At 40.9% G+C, this 20,855-nt stretch overlaps 1 protein-coding gene across 2 annotated transcripts in view; it reads right to left on the reverse strand.

Moving 5' to 3' along the window:
* The window catches only part of nmnat2 (nicotinamide nucleotide adenylyltransferase 2), a 219,349-nt gene that overhangs the window by 110,039 nt on the left and 88,455 nt on the right, over nucleotides 1–20,855 (reverse strand). For both annotated transcript variants that reach the window (XM_048539439.2, XM_048539440.2), the window contains exon 3: nucleotides 12,099–12,166. In XM_048539439.2, coding sequence (XP_048395396.1) covers nucleotides 12,099–12,166 — 68 coding nt within the window. The remainder of the gene's footprint in view (nucleotides 1–12,098; nucleotides 12,167–20,855) is intronic.

Genomic DNA, 20,855 nt, shown 5'->3' on the forward strand with positions numbered 1-20,855 from the left:
TGTTTTCATTAGAGAGAAGAAAGTTAAGAGGCGATTTAATAGAGTCGTACAAGATGATCAGAGGATGAGATAGGGTGGACAGTGAGAGCCTTTTTCCTCAGATGCAGATGGCTAGCATGAGGGGACATCATTTTAAATTGAGGGATGATAGATATAGGACAGATGTCAGAGGTAGATTCTTTACTCAGAGAGTAGTGAGGGCATGGAATGCCGTGCCTGCAACAGTAGTAGACTCACCAACTTTAAATTTTCATTGGATAAACGTATGGATGATAACGGAATAGTGTAGGTTAGATGGGCTTCAGTTTGGTTTCACAGGTCGGCGCAACATCGAGGGCCGAAGGGCCTGGACTGCGCTGTAGTGTTCTATGTTCTATGTTCTATGAAAGGGGAAACAAGTTGTTTCCCACTGCCACATGGGCAGACGGCCTAGTGAAATTGCTGGGTGAATACTAAGGGGGCTGAAGCTGAAGGCAGTTTGTGGTGAACACTAGTCACATTATCAAAGAAAGGTGGTGTGCACCCAATGATAATCCACTCAAACATGAAGCCACCCTGACAACAGATCTACACTCAAATCTCTGATAACAAGGCAAAAAGGATAGCCAATTCAATAAATCACTCAACCATAGCTATTCAACATGCTTCCTGGTTTACACTAACAAATATCATTTAGTTTCTTGGACAATTTTAAATCAATTATGTTCTAAACAATTGAAGAATTATGTTTGCTGTAAACACAAGAGTTTGATTATTTAATAATTTAACACACGGAAATATATTTTAGGGTATTTGAGTTGTTCGATTTGTAACTAAAATGTTCAACAGTAATTTTATCCAACAAAACTTTAACATTATGTTCAATGTTATTTCAATCATAATGTTTCTGGCTTGAAAATCAAGCGAAATAAAATGCCTGATTTCAGTTCAAGTACTGAAAGGGGGCCTTCTCATCCTCTTGAGGGAATTTCAATCAGAGCCAGTAGTGGTTACTTGAGCTACCATGTAATACCAACTGTTGTGAAATATTGTGAGAAAATATATTTTCTGAATTTTGCGTATACATTGACTGCATTATAATTCATCAACTCCCCTGTACACCATTATTCATAAAAAGCCAGTTAACAATACCAAGAGAGCATTCCACTTGCATCAGCGTTCATCAAATAATACGACTAGTAATCTAAAGGTTACCCACTGAAATCCTTCATTATGGTTTGACAAGATGCGGGCTTCTTTGCATTGGGAATTCATGCTTTCTTTTTGCAAAGTTATACTTAATTATATAATATTTCAGGTTTTACATTATGGAAAATGCATTATGGAGAGGTTTTATCCATTGAACATGTTGGCCTCTAAATGAGCCTCAATCTCATTGCAATGCGTATGACATTGACTACATGCTTTCAGCTCGAGCTTCAATACACTATGGCTTTGACTATGGCCTTTCACCACTGCATCTTCGCAGCAGTTGCCCCAAGCTTTAGTGCCCCTCCTGAATATGTAGCTCTGTACCTGAGAATGCATCAGCCTACAACATCCAGAGTAGAGGGCTGTCCTTGACTGAAACACCAGCAGATTTTGGATTTTCCCTAAGTTGATGGTTCTCCAGGCATTATCAGCATTGTCTTGGCATACATCCCTGTGAACAGCCCTTAGAGTGCAGAGTTCTACATCACAGAGCTGCTTGGGATGAACTTCAACAAAAACACTGCATCTCTTGCTGGACCATAGAAGAATAATGAATGATCTGTTGCTCTGTTTGCATCACCTTTTCACTTCCTATACAGAAGACAGGATAACTCAACCTTTTAACAGTATTGTCTCGCATTGATGTAACCCAGAGCCAAAACTACTATGAAGAAAAATGCGTTATACAGCAAGCATTTGGAAAAGGCCACATTAGCTAAGTAGGCAGAGTTGATCACAGCTTTTGGAGGGACTTGATAATAGTCTAAAGATACTGGTAGGATTCAGACAAAATAAATAACTCTTGCAGAAAAATAGCAAGAACATGAGTGGCTGAATGATGCCCTTCTATAAAATATCCCTTGTTTTCTATTGGGTTCTGAAATTTCTATATCCAGCAGCATCAAATGATGGAAGTACAGTAGCACTTGAAGTCAACAAATCTACAAGAATCACAGAACAATCACTGGGTCATCTACTACAGCACAGAAGGAACCTAATCAGTACATCAGGTTTGTGTCATGGATGTAGAAAACAGAGCAGGAATGGCCATTCGGCCCATCAAGCCTGCTCTGCAATTCAATATGATCACTGTTGATCATCCAATTCAATATCCTGTTCCCGCTTCGTTTCCATTTGATCCCTTTAGTCCTAAGAACTACATTTAATTCTCTTAAAAACATTCAGTGTTCGGGCCTCAACTGCTTTTTTGTGTCAGAGACTTCTACAGGCTCATTAGTCTCATCAAAATCCTAAATGGCCCACTTCAGACTGTGACCAATGGTTCTGGACTCTTCATTTCCCAGAGACCTCTTTCCTGGAGCACCTCTGCATCCTCCTCACAGTTCACCCTCTCACCCTGTTTTATGTCGACTGCAAACTTGGTATTGCATATAGTTCCTTCATCTAAATCATTGTGAATAGCTGGGGTCCAAGTACTGATCCCTGTGATATTCCACTCGTTACTGCCTGCCACTTAGAAAAAGACTCATTTATTCTTACTCTTTGTGACCGTTCTCCTATCCACGTCAGTTCAGTATCCCCAATTCCATACACTTTAATTTTACATGCTAATCTCTTATCTGGGAACTTATCAAAAGCATTCCTAAAGACTGAGTGAACCAAATCCATTAGCTCTCCCTTATCGCCTCTACTAGTTACATCATAGAATCCCTACAGTGTGGAAACAGGCCCTTTGGCCCAACAAGTCCACATTGACCCTCAGAGCATCCCACCCAGACTCATCCCTCTATAACCCACCTAATCTACACATCCCTATGGGCAATTTAGCATGGTCAATTCACCTAACCTGCACATCTTCCGATTGTGGGAGGACACTGGAGCACCCTGAGGAAACCCATGCAGACACAGGGAGAACGTGCAAACTCCACACAGACAGTCACCCGAGGCTGGAATCAAACCCAGCTGCCTGGCACTGTGAGGCTGCAGTACTAACCACTGAGCCATCGTGCCACCCCTTCCTCAGAAGATTCAGTAGATTTGTCAAGCATGATTTCTCTTTCATAAACCCATGCCGACTCTGTCTAATTCGGTCAGTTTTTAAAATACTCTGCTATTAAATCTTTTACAATAGACTTTAATATATCCTCTACTATCAATGTCAAGGTAACTGGTCTATATTTCCCTGTTTTATGTCTACCTCCTTTGTTAAATAGTGGAGTTACATTAGCTACCCTCCAATCCATAGGAACTGTTCCAGCATAAAGAATCTCAAAATCCTTTTGAATGGCATTTGAGTTTACCTTTCACTGTCTATTTCCTGTGTTCTGCAATTACATATTCTTTAGGCAATTATCAAATTTACCTCTGAATCTGTGCCCATCACCTGAAGAGGGAGTTCATCCAAACTTGTTACCTCACTAATGTGTCAAGAAGCTTTTTCCTCATGTTGACTCTGGTTCTTGAGTCTGTGCCCTCTGATTATCAACCTTTCAAAGACAAGAAAGTGTTTTCCTTTAATTTATTCCAACCTTTCTTTCTGATTTTGAACAATGCTTTCAAATCTCCTCTTTGACTGCTCTGCTGTAACCTTCTTTAGTCTATCCCTATATCAACTCACAAATCTCCAGTGAATTACTTCTGTTGCCTCTCCAATGTCTTTATGTATTTCCTAATATGTGGAATCCAGAACTGAACACAATACTGAAATAAACAATAAAAAAGTCTTTCTCATGAAGCAGCCATACAAAAGGCATCATTGATATGTATCCTTGAAGCAAACATAAAAAGGTATTCACCAACCCTGCACATTTATGTTTTAATAACATTCACCACTTGATCTCTATTGTATAGTACAGATAATTTTCCATCTAGCTAAACAAGATTTTGTTTTTTTATAGAACTCAGCATGAAACTTAGCAATCCAGAAATATGAACGCAGCTGCAGGATGGCTAACCTGCCATGCAGAACAGTCTTCGAAGATACTACAAAGAAAATCCAATCACCCTGTGTTTGCACTAGTCACTATTAAACCAACATATCTTCATATTGCAGAACCAGTTGCAGGGGACTCCTTCAGGCAACTGGTATTTTGCCAGTCAAAAGCAACCCTCTCAGTTCAATGGCTACCCACAAAAAGAACTGCATGAACAGTCTTTCCATTACAGCATTATTCTTAGATACTTCGCTCAACATTGACTAGGCTTTGAAATGTTATGCTTGACAAATTTTGTAGAGTGTTTCTAGATTTATTTTTAATTTGTTTGGCCCCACATTTTATATTTATAGTGGATTTATTTTTAGGCTTCCTCTTGTACCACGTACTATTTTCTCAAACAATAGGACGGGCAGCATGCCTTTGATATCCAGAGGAGGTTCCATGTTCCACCTTTGTACTTCCTCACTGATCAAGAGGAGAAAACGCTCCATTGGTTGGAGTCACACCTGGCACAAAGGATGATGGTTGTGGTTAGCTGCGGGAATCTCCACAGGAGTTCCTCAGAGGAGATATTTCTTAATCAACCTGTTTATAACCTGTGTTATGAAGCTCTAGAGTAGGTGGGACATGAATTTGGGCCTTCTGACTCCGAGGCAGGGACATTATCACTGTGCAACAAGAGCCCTGAGTTCCTCAGGGTAGTGTCTTAGGCCTAAATATATTCAGCTGTTTCAACAACAACATTCCCTTAATCATAAGGTCAGAACTGGGGATGTTTATTGATGATTGCACAATGTTCAGCACTATTCACAGCTACCCTGGTACTGAAGCAGTCCAAGTCCAAAAGCAGCAAGGCCTTGACAATTTCCATATTTCAGCTGAAAAGTGGCAATTAATGTTCATGCCACACAAATACCAGGTAATGACCATCTCCAACATGAGAAAATCTAACCATCACCCCCTGACATTGAATGGCATTCCCATCACTGAGTGCCCTATTATCAATATCCTGGGGGGTTACCACTGACTAGAAACTGAGCTGGGCTCATTATATAAACACAGAAAGCACAAAGTAGGTCAGAGGCTAGGGATACAGCAGCAAGTGACTTACCCCCTGACTTCCCAAAGCAGTGGCACAATGGCTCAGTGGTTAGCACTGCTGCCTCACAGCGCCAGGGACCCGGGTTTGATTCCACCCTAAGGCGACTGTCAGTGTGGAGTTTGCACATTCTCTGTGGCTGCGTGGGCTTCATCTGGGTGCTCCAGTTTCCTTCACAGTCCAAAGGTGTGCAGACCAGGTGGATTGCCCATGGTGTTCAGGAATGTGTAGATTAGGTGTGTTACAGGGGGATGGGTCTGGATGGGATTCTCTGAGGGTTGGTATGGGCTTGTTGGGCCAAAGGGCCTGTTTCCACACTGTAGGGATTCTATGATCTATGATCTTCAGGTGTGTGATGGAATACTCCCTACTTGCCTGGATGGATGCAACTCCAACAACACTGTCAAAGCTTGACACCATCCAGGATAAAGCAGCCTGCTTGACTGGCACCACAATCACAAACATCCACTCTGTCCACCACCAACACTCAATGGCAGAGTGTTTTCTATCTTTCAGATGCACTTCTGAAATTAACCAAAGACCCATGGAAAATGCCTTCTAAATTCATGACCACTTCTACCCAGAGGGACGAGGGCAGCAGATATAGGGGGGACACCACCGGCAAGTTCCTCTTCAAGCAACTCACCATCCTGACTCAGAAATATATTGTCATTCCTCCTGTTGCTGGGCCATAAGCCTAGAATTCCCTCCTTTAGGGCGTTGAGGGTTAACCTACAGCACATGGAGTATCACGTTTAAGAAGACAGCTTCCCACCACCTTCTCATGGCAATTAGGGATGGGCAATAAATGTTGGCCAGCCAGCAATACCTGCTTCCCACAAGCGAATAGAAAAAGGTTGCTCATATCATGAATAATGTGAGTAATCAGGAAATTGTGTGAAGGAAGTCACTGTTTAACTTTCTTAATTGCTGGGGACACCAAATTCAGCATGGACAAATAATAGCAACTCAGAAAACTGATTGTGTGTCATTGTTACTTTGCTGGCCTTGTAAAACAATTAACTACTCACTCCTTTACACACATTTCCTTAGTCTAGACCGCTGAGAGCCAGACAATGTGTGACTAATCTGAACTTATATACCTGTCTCTCAAAAATAATGATTCTGCAAGTTATGTACAAAACATGAACTGGAATGCTTCTTGTATATTTCCAGCTTCATCCCCATTACTGCTGGCAGCTAAGAAGTCAAACTGACAAATTAGATTTTAAAAATGCATGTCCAGCAATAAATTATCTCATTCAAATTAATCAAAATGCACACTTTTTGGGTTTTTTTTACACAATTTATCATGGTGGTGATTTGAGTTATTTGCTGTCAAACAGCCTCTGGTTTTGTTTGAAAAAAAATGAAAATAATCAGGCATTTCCGAATCCATTTTTGTGGTCAGCGTAGGATATTGTATGGAGAATGAACAAAAGGGATGTCACTCAGCAGAATGTCAGTGCTTTGCATTGTGAGAACATGGCTCTGTGTAAATGCGTTTGCAAAACCCTAACAAGATGCCTCCTGCAATTATGTTGACCTTTCCATTGCTGTGTAACAGTAATTCCATTGTATTGATCTGAAAGAAGCACTGCATGTACTGCTTGGCACACTTCGTGTCTGGCTGCAATTGCTGCAGATGATGCTGAGGCGAAACCAGAAACAGGAGGATCATCAATTTTGTTTGAATTTGTGGAAACATTGTGCAAAGTTTTTTTAGTGCACTAGTTATTGTGAAATCATTAATAGAATGTTTATGCTTTCATTGCATCTGGCAAACAGAGGCAATCTTTCCTAATGGCCTTGTACACACATTCTCACATGCAGAAGCATTAACAACAGGTTTCAACTCATGCCAGAAGTTTAAGAAAGGATTCACTCATGTGGTGACTGATCACCTCCATAAGACTTGCTAAAGTTCTGTTCGATTAATGAATTACTGTAGTCACTTGTTAAAAAGGCAGATGTGGCAGTGAATTACTCATGTTATTTGAATGAATGGCAGAGTATTTGATTGACAGTGACGGCTGAGGGAAGAATATGCATCAGGACACTGGAAGAATTCTACAATTGTCACAGCAATGTCACAATATCAACCAGAGTAGGCATACAGGGCATTGCTGATTATTTCAGAATCCAGTAAAGGGCCCACCCTCAGGGTTTTATCTATTAATTTTAGCTGGAAGTTTAAAATTTAAACAGAAAATGCCAATTTACTTTACAGGGACACTGACCTTGAAAAGCTAGAAATCACAAGTGTAAAAGCTGAATGACATTAGTAGATAGTTTTGTCCCACAGCTGAATTGTCAAAACATTTTTGAAGATCAAAAACGTATCTGCACTAAACGTTCCTTCCCCCTTTAAGGTTTTTTAGATCAACTGTAACTAATCTGATTTGATAACAAAAAGAAATATTAATTGGAAAACAGACTACATGAAAAACCTGTAAAAACTGGTTTTAAATTACATTATTTAAATCATGTTATATACAGCGTCTGGCAGCTTAGACACTATAAAGAGGTGAATCATAAATTCCTAGATTAATTGGAATAATCCTTAAATGTCTACAGGTATACTCTGTCTGCCAACGTGATTTTAATGAGTTATTTCCTGAGTAATTGGATGATGCAATAGACCAGCCGCCTATCTTTCAGTATCTGGGGCCTAAGTCTAAATTCTTAATGTTGGATTTAAAGTCATCTCACTCTACTGGCTGAAATGGATCAGGTATTGTCCCAGACAGAGTTGAGGAGTTCTAAGTACTTGTAAGAATAGGTGGCCAGAAATAAGGAACTCAATCAATAGATTCCAGTGGTTGTGAAAGATTCTGTTGCATATTACGGGGAGTTCTCACAATTTCCAGGCCATGAATTATTCCACGGTCAACGTCTGTAAAACAGACCATTTGATCATTTACAACTTTTTGAAGAAGAGTCACTGGGCATGAAACATTAACTCTGATTTCTCTCCACAGATGTTGCCAGACCTGCTGAGTTTATCCAGCAATTTCTGTTTTATTTGGATTTTCAACATGCATAGTTCCTTGGTTTTATTTTTATTTCATTATTGATTCTGGAAAGTGGATATCTGATAATTGGGTACTAAGCTTTCCCACATTTCAAAAAGTACTTTGACAGATCCAAACTGGTTCTGGATGCATGGTGGGTGAAAAATGTGTTATGTAAACACAACTTCTTTCTTTCATTAGGAGTGTATTTGTTTTTAAGTTAGTGATTGGTAGACAAATAAAAGAGGTCCCATCTGGTTCTGCTGTTCATACAATTCTGTACTTTAGCTGGAGAAATGTAAACCTACCATTCATAACATACTGCATCAGTTGATACAGTGTAATGTTTCCTCTACTGCATTCATCTGAGATTGTGTTCAGCATTCGGAAGCACCTCCTATCAGCTACTATTCAGAGGAACCATGAAATACTTGCAGGTTAACTACTGGTTAATTTTTCTGGCTTTTTCTTTGAGTCTGTAAGTGTCACTGAAGGAAAAACCTGTGAAAAACTTTTCATAAGCTGAATTCTCATATATGCCTCAAACTAAAGCCCCAGTGTAAGCAGTATGCTCATATCCAGGTATTGCTGGATTTTATTTTCTCTAGGATGTGATGCCTTTTGCAGCGGTTCAAAGTTGTAGAACTCTGTGGAGAGTGGATCGGAAGATACTGAAGAAATTGTTCCTGACTTCAAAGCTTTTGCACAAGTTTGCTTCGAAATTTGGATGCACCACAACCCAGTGCTGATGGAACACATCACGATTTGGAGAAGGAACAGAGGCCATGCAGAACATGACGAGCGATTCCAGTAAAGCCTCATTTTTGCATTAACTGTAGTCCCCAGTGTGCAATTCACCAGCAGTACCACAGCTTCCCTTCCCTCTATCCCTCAGCATCTCAATTAAATGGAAAGTGAAAGCTGCCCAAATCCCGTAGGACCATAGATTGTTGTCTCTTTGCCCTCGTGTTCTTAGAGACTGTGGGCACAATGCCTGCAGCATAGCTAGTTGACATGCATTGGAAGAGATTGCAGATGTCCTTGAGCAATGACTTTAAGTGCTTCTCAATCTAAATCAACCAGATGCAAAATCCATGTCTGGGTGTGAGAAACAATTAGCATGGGCTGGCTCACCAAGGGCGCTAAAGGGTGGGAGAACAAATTCTGCGATCCCGTTTAAGGGCATTAGGTTCTTGCTCCATGGAGTCTCTCTCAATGCTAAATGCTAGTTAACTTTGGAAGGACAGATTGCTGGACAGTAGTGATGCCCTGTTTTTCGCACTGTGTTCTACAGGGTTCTACAGCCATGACATAAACAAGTCAGAGCCAACAAGAAAATACAGAGATGTAGGGTGGTTGTTGCTTGCACTGCTGCATGAAAGCTGTAACATTGACCATTGCAAGTTGCATCATGGTTGGATCCACAAATGTGTGAACGCTTAGTCATTAATACTACATTGGAAAGGACAGACTCTATGCTCTTGCACAGAATCCTGTGGTAAATTGGTGCTGGGCTCCTCTATTTTATTTCATAATGACTGTAAGCTTTCTGGCAAGCTCCCAATGCACCGACTATTTTCTTGAGCATCGTATCAATTTTTTGCCATCACAATACTCCTGAGTCTTTGAAGGCAGAACACATGTGTGATCTTGCTCTCCAGTGAGCTGGCACTGCATTATCCTTGTCTCTGCCCTGGCTGCTGCCCCTTTATGCCCACTGCAGATCCCATCTCTGAGAGGAGATTTGATAGAGGGTTTTAAAATAGTGAATGGACTAGATATATAGGAAGAAACAGTTCAAGGATGATGTGAGAAAATAAACCTATTTGTAAAATGAGTAGTTAGGGTATGGAATACACTGTCGGAGAGTGTGGTGGAAGCAGGTTCAATTGAAGCATTCAAGAGGACATGGATTATTATTTGTATAAAAACAGTGTGCAAGGATACAGAAATAAAGCAGGAGGTTGGCATTAGGTAATAATTCTCATGTGAAGAGCTGGTACAGCCAGAATGGCATGAATGGTCTCCTTCTGCAGCATAACAATTCTGTGACTCTCTGAGGAGGAGAATTAGCTCCTGTTGTCTGCAATGATTTCATATCCACTGCTGGCTACAACCTGAGCCATCGCCATCTGAAAATAGTCAGCAACATCTTAATAGAGGTTAGAACATTCAGGCCCTTCTGTTCCCCAGCAGTTAGTTCCTGCTACCTCAGGTTGTGCACCACTTCCTCCTGAATCAGAGTAGAAACAGTATCACTGTATGTTATGCAATGTGTTTGGCCAGTGTGGTTGTCATGATTGAATAGCTGACTGTGAATATAAATGGTGAAATGTGATCAGTAAGTTAAAGTGCTACGTGTGTGAGACGAAGGGAGAACATATGAATGTTAGGCATGAGTCCAGATTTCTACAGGTCTTTGATTAGTGTATGATGAGGGTTTGATGCATTGAGCCGTGTCTGAGGCTGGATGTGCAGTTGATAACTGCATTTCAAGATGCATTTAATGCTCCTCATGTGAGCTCACTGAAATACCCACAGCCCCGACATCCTCAATGTTTGACTCAACACACAGTCATACACAGTTTGAGCAATACACAATCCACAGTGTGGAGGTGGAGGAGCACAGCAGGTCAGGCAGCATCAGAGCAGCAGGAAAGTTGACGTTTTGGGCTTACACCCTTCATCAGGGCTGTTGAAGTTCTGCTTCCTGACCCTGCTGTGTTCCTCCAGTTTCACATTGTATCGTCTCTGACTCCAGCATCTGCCATTCTTGCTATCTCACAGTGTTTGATCCCTGGCTTCTACAAAGAATCTACTCCCACTATCTTCTGTCCATGTTTCTGAAGGGTCTCCTGTTCCCCCCTTCAGATACAGACCATCTCATACGCTTTCCAACATTTCCTCCAAGACCTCCAGTACAGCGATAGGAAAGCCTGGAGCTGCTTCCCTTCCATGTTGGTCCATTCTTTAACTCTTGCACATCATATTTTCTTACTGTATGACTTCCGCCAGTTATCCAGTCACAATGTACCTCAATGTAAGAGTGCAAACTAGATTTAAGCAGTGCAAGTTAAATATAAGTGCAAGTTTACAATGTTGGTTCCGACACCTGGTTTCAGTATTTGTCCAGGTTATATACGCAAAATTGCAACACTAAAGATTCACTCACAATGAGAAAGTGATCTTTAATTAACCTCTTAAGGACTTCCATTGGCACTGGGTCTGGAAGGGTGACTATGTGCCTGCCAAACCAGAATTTCATTTCTGAGGTGATGGGTAGGTAGCTCCCTGGTGCCAAGACACCCAATGATTTGCCCTTATCGATACCTACCTGTCACGTCACAGAAGGGGAAATCTTGGCCTGTGTTATATTCTTGAATTGCTGAGTGTAAATTAAACTCAATCAGCAATCTTGCACAAAATTACATTGAGTATATAGCATTGAAGCAGATCCTTCCATCCAACAATTCCAGCTCTATCAGCATAAATCCCTTATTTTCTTCTCTCTCTGTTTTATCAAGTCTCCCATTAAAAATATCCACACTGTTTATGTCAGCCACTCTCGGTGCTAGGGAATTTTACCACCTTGTCCCACTCTCTGGGTAATAATGTTTCTTCTGAATGTGGTCTATGAAATACTACAATCACTATTGTTTCCTATTGTTACATTTTCATCAGAATTTCATAGTTTATTACAGACTGCAAACCAATCAATTTTGTTGCAACAGTTTCAGTTCAAAAATACTCTATCATAATTCTACAATGCAGCTCTTGTTATTCCAAGCTACATTCATAGAAGTGTACGCTGTATGTGCATGAAGTAATCTATGGGCAGGAGGGGGAGGGAAGTGGAGAGACAGAAACAGTCAAGCAGAGGTTAATCAGTTCTTTTACCTGATCCAGTCAGATGACTGAACAGCCAGCTGGCACATTGTGAGGCGGTGTCGACTGGAAACAAGGCCCTGAAAAGAATAACAGGAGAGAATGAATTATTTAAAAAGATACATAAACTGAGGAATTACTTTTGAAAGAAAATATCCTTAAGACGTCATTGCATTTAGCTGTTATGTGAGGTGCAAAACGCATCCAAATAGCAGGGTTTTCTATTTTAAGTATTCATTTTGTTTCAGCTCAGCCATATCTTTATTAAACTCAGATTCTCTTTTAGTTTGGTGCAGATAGCATTATTATTGTACCCTACAACAGTTATAGTACACAGCATAACACAGTTATCGTACGCCACTGGTTATCCGACAGTGCAGATTGTTATGAAGGCATTTCCAGTGTTAATATTTATTAAGAACATACATCTAAAGGTTTGTGATAACAAAGTGTGAAGCTGGATGAACACAGCAGGCCAAGCAGCATCTCAGGAGCACAAAAGCTGACGTTTCGGACCAATACCCTTCATCAGAGATCTGATGAAGGGTCTAGGCCCGAAATGTCAGCTTTTGTGCTCCTGAGATGCTGCTTGGCCTGCTGTGTTCATTCAGCTTCACACTTTGTTATCTTGGATTCTCCAGCATCTGCAGTTCCCATTATTCCTAAAGGATTGTGATACCTCATTCATTAGAAGTACTGACAAGAAACTTGGGCCTTTTTTTTGGAAGGCATCTGAATGGGTGTATGGGACACTCTTTTGAAAAAATCTCTTATCAGAAGTTATGTGACTGAAACAAATTGTAGGAGTTTGTTTCCTGGAGGTCTCATGTCTTAACACAGTTAACAAACGCACAAACATCTGTTTAGACTTAGTGGAATTCACATATCTGAGTATATGGCTGTCAGGAGTTACAGCTATGTTGATGTTGTATGGCGCTCAGTTGAAGTGTAGCCTGTGAAGAGATCAGAATGTCTGGCTCAAGCGTTTTCCATGTTTCTTAAAGACCTTTTAGGGATCTCATGAGAGAGCTGAAAAGCCAAAGCAGCTATTCCTTCTGGAAGGCTTCTAGGAGCTTTTGTTTAAACAATGAACTGTGTCTGAAGAAATCCCACGGTCAAACTGCATGTGTCTAATAACTACCCAACTGTGCCCAGTGACAACTACTTAATTGTGCGACAGTGCCAGACTGAAAGCTGCCTGGAATATTTCATATCTAATCAGTTTGTTCTCTGAAAATTAACAAGAACTTGGCTTGCGTTTATCCCCCCAAACATAATATCTGTAGAGAAAGGTTCTCTTTTTTTCTTGAATTGGTCTATGTGTTTTTAAAAAGGGCAAACATTCATACTTCAAAATTCCAAACAGTACATTAATCAGCTTTGTGTTTTTGTTGAATAAGTTTTGTCTTTATAGTAAATCAATAATTTTGTTGTTCTGTAAAGAAATCTAGTTGATGGGCCAATGTATTACGAACCTAATATGAACAATCATATCCACTACTTCAATCAGTAACTGCGTAAAACATTAAATAGATGTTGTGACTGATGCAGTAATGGCAGTAGAGTGAGACACAGTGCACTCCTCCAAAATCAGTCATAACAGGATCACAATGAATGACTATAAAGCAAGTCACATCGTTTTTGTATCTTTGCTGCCACTTTTTGGAGTAAAATTTAAAGTAGTAGAAGAACATGCAAGCTGATTAAATCTTTCCAGGGAGATGCCATGTTGCCTGTCAGAAAGTGGCTAGTCCCACTCAATAGGAACTGTTTATGGGCTCCCACAACCTGTATGATGCAGAGAGGTCATCATTAGGACTGTCTGCATCGAGTTTGTACATTCTCCCTGCATCTGTGTGGGTTTCCTCTAGGTGCTCCTGTTTCCTCCAACAGTCCAAAGATGTGCAGGTTAGGTGAATTGGTCATGCTAAGTTGTCCAGGGTCCCAGGGATGTGTAGGTTAGCTGGATTAGCAGGAAATGCAGGGTTACAGGCTAGTATGGGGGGAGTGGGGGTCTGGATGGGTTGCTCTTCAGAGAGTCAGTGTGGACTCAACAGCCAAATGGCCTGCTTTCACACTGTAAGGGTTCTATGACTATCACAAATTGGAAGTCAAGTATATTGCCTTTTCTTCACTGTTGCCAGATTAGAATCCTGAAACTCCCTAACAGCACAGTGGATGTGCCTACACCAGCAATGACTGCTGTAATTCAAGAAGGCATCTTAGCATTAGCCTACCTAAGGCAATTATGGGGATGGGCAAAAATGTTGACCTAGTCAACAATTCCCACTTAACCGTGTACAATTTTACTGAGACGATCAGAATGTAAAGCCAGTGTTTTCACAGTCAAGGACTATAGGACATAAATTCTGCACCTGCTGACTAAGAGGTACCTATCACAGTAATTGTAATAAAGAATGGGTCACATGAAGTCATTGGAAAACAGAAGTGGGTGAGATAAATAATCAACAGTAGCTTCGAAACCACCAAATTTCTGCCCACACTGACGGAAATTATTCTCCCAGCTTCACTCACACAGCACCTTAATCCAATCTCTTCATAATGTTAATCATCTCTAGTGAGTTATTTCTTAACGCTCTCGATCCAAATGAAAACAAGTCCATTTTTTTTTCTACACAACTCATTTCTTTCTTCTATTTCCTCATGCCAGGCTGTATCCTAGTGAATTTGTTTTGTGCTATTGCTATTTTCTCATCATCCTTGCTATAGTGTGGAGTCAGAACTTCAGACATTATCCAGCTGTACTCTTACAAGGTTTGATGTAGATTCATCATTATGTGGAAACTTTATATGAATATAAAGAAATAAGAGCAAAAGGAGGTCATATAGCCATTTTATTCTGAGCTACCTCAACTCCACCTTCCCACGCTGTCTCTATATCCCTCAACTCCCTGAGTGTCTCAAAATCTGTTGATACCAGCCTTGAATAGACTCAGGGACTAACAGCCACAGACCCCTCAGGTAGGCAATCCCAAAGATTCATAGCACCTACATCCTTCAGGGGAGCACGTGAAAACTACTACCTCAAGTTCCCTTCTCTAACAGGCTAAACATTCGGAGTTGGAAGTATATCTCTGTTTGTTCATCACTGTAGGAGCAAATTCCTGAAACTCCCTTCCTAAAAGCACTTTGGAGGAGTTTCACCAATACCACAGAGATTCAGCAAAGCAACTCACTACCATCTTCTCCATTGCAATTAGGGGTAAGGAATAAGTAAATCAGCTACACCCACACATCTTGAACAAGTAAAAATATGAGTAGTCCAGTACAACTTAAAATGTAGTGGTTCCAGTGAAATTCAAGCCATAAATTAGTTGCAGTCCAAAATGTCATACTGTATTCAACATTGACTCTTAGTGATTTTTAATCTGCATTGTTTTCACAGTTTAAGCAAATGAATTAAATTGCCAGTATCCTGCCTGCTTGGCGCTGGTTCATTGCAGCTTGCAAAAGGTCTATTAGACAAACAGCACAAGCTGCGGCAATGTTCACACCTTTGGTGTTTATTTGTTTACATTGCAGGAACGATCGGTAGAGAAAAGATCTTAACAATAATTAAAGGCTCACAGCGCGAGAACTTCTTTCACATCAACCAGTGCAGTCGAACAGTTTGTTTCCAATCATTGATTTGACTCACGAGCAAAGAATGACCACTTAGTTCAGAGGATGTTGAACGTTCATTGAACTGCACCATATAATGCGTTAGAACCTTTTCAGATAGAGGAAAATTTAGGGAAGAAAAGACAGGTTGCACATTATGTAACCGAGACTGTGTTTTCCTTGCAATTTTTCATGGGGTTTGGGTATCGCTGGCAAGGCCAGGATGTTTTGTCCATCTGTAACTGGCTTTGAGAGGGCATGTAAAGGACGTGCGCATTGTTGTGGGTCTGGAGTCCATGCAGCCAGACCAGGTGTGGAGAGCAGTTCCCTATCCTAAAGAAGATTAGTGAGCAGGATGGTGTTTTTTTTTACAGCATTAAGCATTTATTGTAGTCACCAATTTATAAATTTATTTCATTTTATTAATTGTAATGAAATAAGTAATTTTATGAACTGAATTTAAACTTAACCAGCTGCTATATGAATGCCTGGGCCCAGAGCACTGGCCTTAACCTCTGGATTACTTGCCCATTTACAGTAATACGACACCACCAGCTTCTCTGCTGCTCTAATGCTTACCCCAGCTTGGAAACGAGACAAAAGAGAGAGATCTGGTATCTGAGCCATTTTACTGGAGCAGCCTGGATGTGGATCTGATCAATGTCAAAGCTTCCTTTGCCACATTTGTGTGTAAATAATGTTCCAAAGAAGGTTACTACCCAGTGATCAGGATCAACATTTCTGACTGCGCTTGACCACTCAAACTCAGCATAGGCTTGTCTGGGGCTTCTCCTGATCTCTACACCTCAGTGACACCCTAGACACTGCACTTACAAATTGAATCAAATCAGCTGGGAATAGAAAGGAGAATTGGGTTTCGTTAAAATTAATAGAAATTGGTGACAAATGCAGAAAATTAAGGTGGGGAATCCTTCATCTTTCAACCATTACTCCCATTACTACGGCAGAATGCTTTTCTGCAGTTTCTTCCAATGATCAAGATGGTGCTAGTGATTTGAAAACTGACATGACATTCTTCCCAAGCCCCAGAGCAAAGTCTTTGTTTCATTCCGCATGAGAGATTATGTGGTGCTTTCCTATACATGTAAGTGGGTGTCAGAGGTTTAAAAAATGCTAAAGAACTGCTTCAAAATAATCTCTGCAACATCGTAGTTCAAGTAGTCCACTGATTACAAATATTTACCCCAATAAAATGGGCAAGAGGGGTTATAATTCCAGGTTAGAGTGCATTTTTACACCTCAGCAAATTAATCGAAGCAAGTCAACATAAATAAGGAGAGAACATATCAGCTAGTGTGTGCCATTCCTTGTGCAAGTGATCCCAAAATTTATGGGTGGTTTTATAGTGCACAGGTTGAATAATTGGGATGGATTTTTGAACAGGGTTCCAGTCCTTTGCAGATACATTGAGAAACAGGGTCTCTTTCAAAGATTGAGAAACATAGATAGCAATTTTGTAGAAGTGAAGTATTGAAACAGAATGTTGTTACTCTTTGCCCCACATGCTATCATCGTCTGCCTCCCTCCAATCAACTGGGAAGCCAGTTGCAGCAGAACCTGCTTGGATAGCTGCCCAAATCATCTGTCTGACCAAAACTTCTAAATGAGTTTGGGTCATGGACAAGGGGCTGGAGGAGGACCCATTCTGACATATTTCCTAGCACTCCTGGGTCTCTACAGGAAATTCAGATCCTGTAGGTTTGTTTAGAATAAATCATCTCTATTTAGCAGCCATTCTGTGTCGGTTGACAGTCATTATCTTCCACATTTCCTCCTGGTAAGATTGTGAAATTTGAGTAGCATGTAGCCCTTTTGTCAAATGTAACCCTCCTCTGACATTCAGCAGAGCACTATTCAATGGAAAAACTGACAGCCAGCAAGATATCCACCATAAAGTGGATGGAATTGAAATTTGGGAACGATGTACAACAGAGAGCTAGCCTGATACTGACTATTTATGCTATGGCCCAAAGTCATTGTACGTTCACTTATCTTTTATAGGTCAGATCACACAGGAATCTTGACAGCCATCCAAGGTAGTCTTTTTTTTTGTGGACTGTTAGTTAATGACACACCCAAAAGTCTTGCTATCTACACGAACCAAGATACAGACAAATCACCGTCATTTGGGAATGTGTGAACCAGGCCATGTGTTAGATTTGGAGGTGGGTGAGCACTTTGGTGACAGTGACTACAATTTGGTTACGCTTAGTTTAGTGATGGAAAAGGATACGTATATACCGCAGGGCAAGAGTTATAGCTGGGGGAAAGGCAACTATGAGGCAAGTAGGCAAGATTTAGGATGCAGAGGATGGAGAAGGGAACTGCAGGGGCTGGGCACAATTGAAATATGGAGCTTGTTCAAGGAACAGCTACTGCGTGTCCTTGATAAACATGTACCTGTCAGGCAGGGAGGAAGTGGTCAAGTGAGGGAACAATGGTTTACTAAAGAAGTTGAATCTCTTGTCACGAGGAAGAGGGAGGCTTATGTAAAGCTGAGGCGTGAAGTCTCAGTTAGGGCACTTGAGAGTTACAAGTTCACCAGGAAGGACCTAAAGAGAGAGCTAAGAAGAGCCAGGAGGGGACATGAGAAGCAGGTAGGATCAAGGAAAAACCTAAAGCTTTCTATAGGTATGTCAGGAACAAAAGAATGACTAGAGTAAGATTAAGGCCAGTCAAGAGCAGTAGTGGGAAGTTGTGTGTGGAGTCCGAAGATATAGGACCGGCGCTAAATGAATATTTTTCGTCAGTATTCACACAGGAAAAAGACAATGTTGTCCAGGAAAATACTAAGATACAGGCTATTAGACTAGACAGGATTGAGGTTCATAAGGAGGAGGTGTTAGCAATTCTGGAAGGTGTGAAAATAGGCAAGTCCCCTGGGCCGGATGGGATGTATCCTAGGATTCTCTGGGAAGCTAGGGAGGAGTTGCAGGGCCTTTGGTTTTGATCTGTATGTTGTCCTTGTCCACAGGAATAGTGCCAGAAGATTGGAGGACAGCAAATGTTGTCCCCTTGTTCAAGAAGGGGAGTAGAGACAAGCCTTACTTTGGTTTTGGGTAAAGTGTTGGAAAGGATTATAAGAGAGCGGATTTATAATCATCCAGAAAGGAATAATTTGATTAGGGATAGTCAACACGGTTTTGTGAAGGGTAGGTCGTACCTCACAAACCTTACTGAGTTCTTTGAGAAAGTGACCAATCAGGTGGATGAGGGTAAAGCAGTTGATGGGGTGTATATGGATTTCAGTAAAGTGCTTGATAAGGTTCCCCAGGGTAGGCTATTGCAGAAAATACAGAGGCATGGGATTGAGGGTGATTTAGCTGTTTGGATCAGAAATTGGCTAGCTACAAGAAGACAGAGAGTGGTGATTGATGGGAAATGCTCATCCTGGAGTTTAGTTACTAGTGGTGTACAACAAAGATCTGTTTTGGAGCCACTGCTGTTTGTCATTTTTATAAATGGCTTGGATGAGGGCGCAGAAGGATGCGTTAATAAATTTGCGGATGACACTAAAGTTGGTGGAGTTGTGGATAGTGCGGAAGGATGTTGCAGATTACAAAGGGACATAGATAAGCTGCAGAGATGGGCTGAGAGGTGGCAAATGGAGTTTAATGCAGAAAAGTGTGAGGTGATTCACTTTGGAAGGAGTAACAGGAATACAGAGTACTGGGCTAATGGTAAGGTTCTTGGTAGTGTGGATGAGCGGAGAGATCTCGGGGTCCATGTACATAGATCCCTGAAAGTTGCCACCCAGGTTGATAGGGTTGTTAAGAAGGCATATGGTGTGCTGGGTTTTACTGGTAGAGGGATGGAGTTTTAGAGCCATGAGGTCATGTTGCAGCTGTACAAAACTGCAGTGCTGCTGCACTTGTAGTACTGCGTACAGTTCTGGTCGTTGCATTATAGGAAGGATGTGGAAGCATTGGAAAGTGTGCGGAGGAGATTTACCAGGATGTTGCTTGGTATGGAGGAAAGGTCTTATGAGGAAAGGCTGAGGGACTTGAGGCTGTTTTCATTCGAGAGACAAAGGTTAAGAGGTGACTTAATGGAGACATACAAGAAGATCACGGGATTAGATAAATTGGACACTAAGAGCCTTTTTCCTTGGATGGTGATGACTATCATGAGGGGACATAGCTTTAAATAGAGGGGTGATAGATATAGGACTGAAGTCAGAGGTAGGTTCTTTACTCAGAGTAGTAAGGGCGTGGAATGCCCTGCCTGCAACAGTAGTAGACTCGCCAACTTTAAGGGCATTTAAATGGTCATTGGGTAAACGTGGATAATAATGGAATAGTGTAGATGAGATGGGCTTCAGTTTGGTTTCACAGGTTGGTGCAACATCGAGGGCCGAAGGTTCTATGTTCTATGTATTAATTTCTGTATATTTATGTTGTAATTAGTGAACAATATGTGTCCATTACATCGTCAAACCATTTTTTTCAGATTGGTTCTCATCACTTTAGTGACTTTTATTTTTTACCTCAGTCAGTACTTCAGAAAAAGTCCCATGAACTCTTCATTTTCACAAAATGCCTTGGTGTAGCCTAACTATTTAATAATGTTACAAACAAATGCTTGGTAGTGTAAAATCCACTAAAAGTAAATGAGAAACTGAAGTTTTTCATCCACACTCATGGAAACTAGGATGTGAGAAAGAGGCTTGAAAAAAAGGGACACCGTTTTATACAGAATGAAAAGGTGCTGATTGGTTGGGTCCTAATCGTTTTCACATGCTGACGTAGACATAGACAAGGTGTCAGTAACTGAATCCTTGAAGAATAGATGCTAACACTTACTTACACTTGGTATTGACACACAATCTGTTCTCTAAATGCATCTATTAGTCATCTGGTGTTTCTTTATTTTGCTTTACTATTTTACTCTGAAATATGAGAGTTGATTCTGCAAGTATGTCTACCAAATATCTATTAAGAAATATGTCCTCCATCACTCCCAAAAGAGGCAAGTATTACTTTGGAACAGAAATTACAATGCTACAAAGCAGGTGACAGTGGTGACAGGGCAGTAGCCATAGCCAGTTCACTTGGCCTTCCACTATTGACTGTGTGCTCCATTAAGGAGGACATTGTAAGATGAAGACTAGTGGCCAGCATGCCTGAC

The sequence above is a fragment of the Stegostoma tigrinum genome, chromosome 8 (genome assembly GCF_030684315.1).
Source record: "Stegostoma tigrinum isolate sSteTig4 chromosome 8, sSteTig4.hap1, whole genome shotgun sequence".
Taxonomy (NCBI): Eukaryota; Metazoa; Chordata; class Chondrichthyes; order Orectolobiformes; family Stegostomatidae; genus Stegostoma; species Stegostoma tigrinum.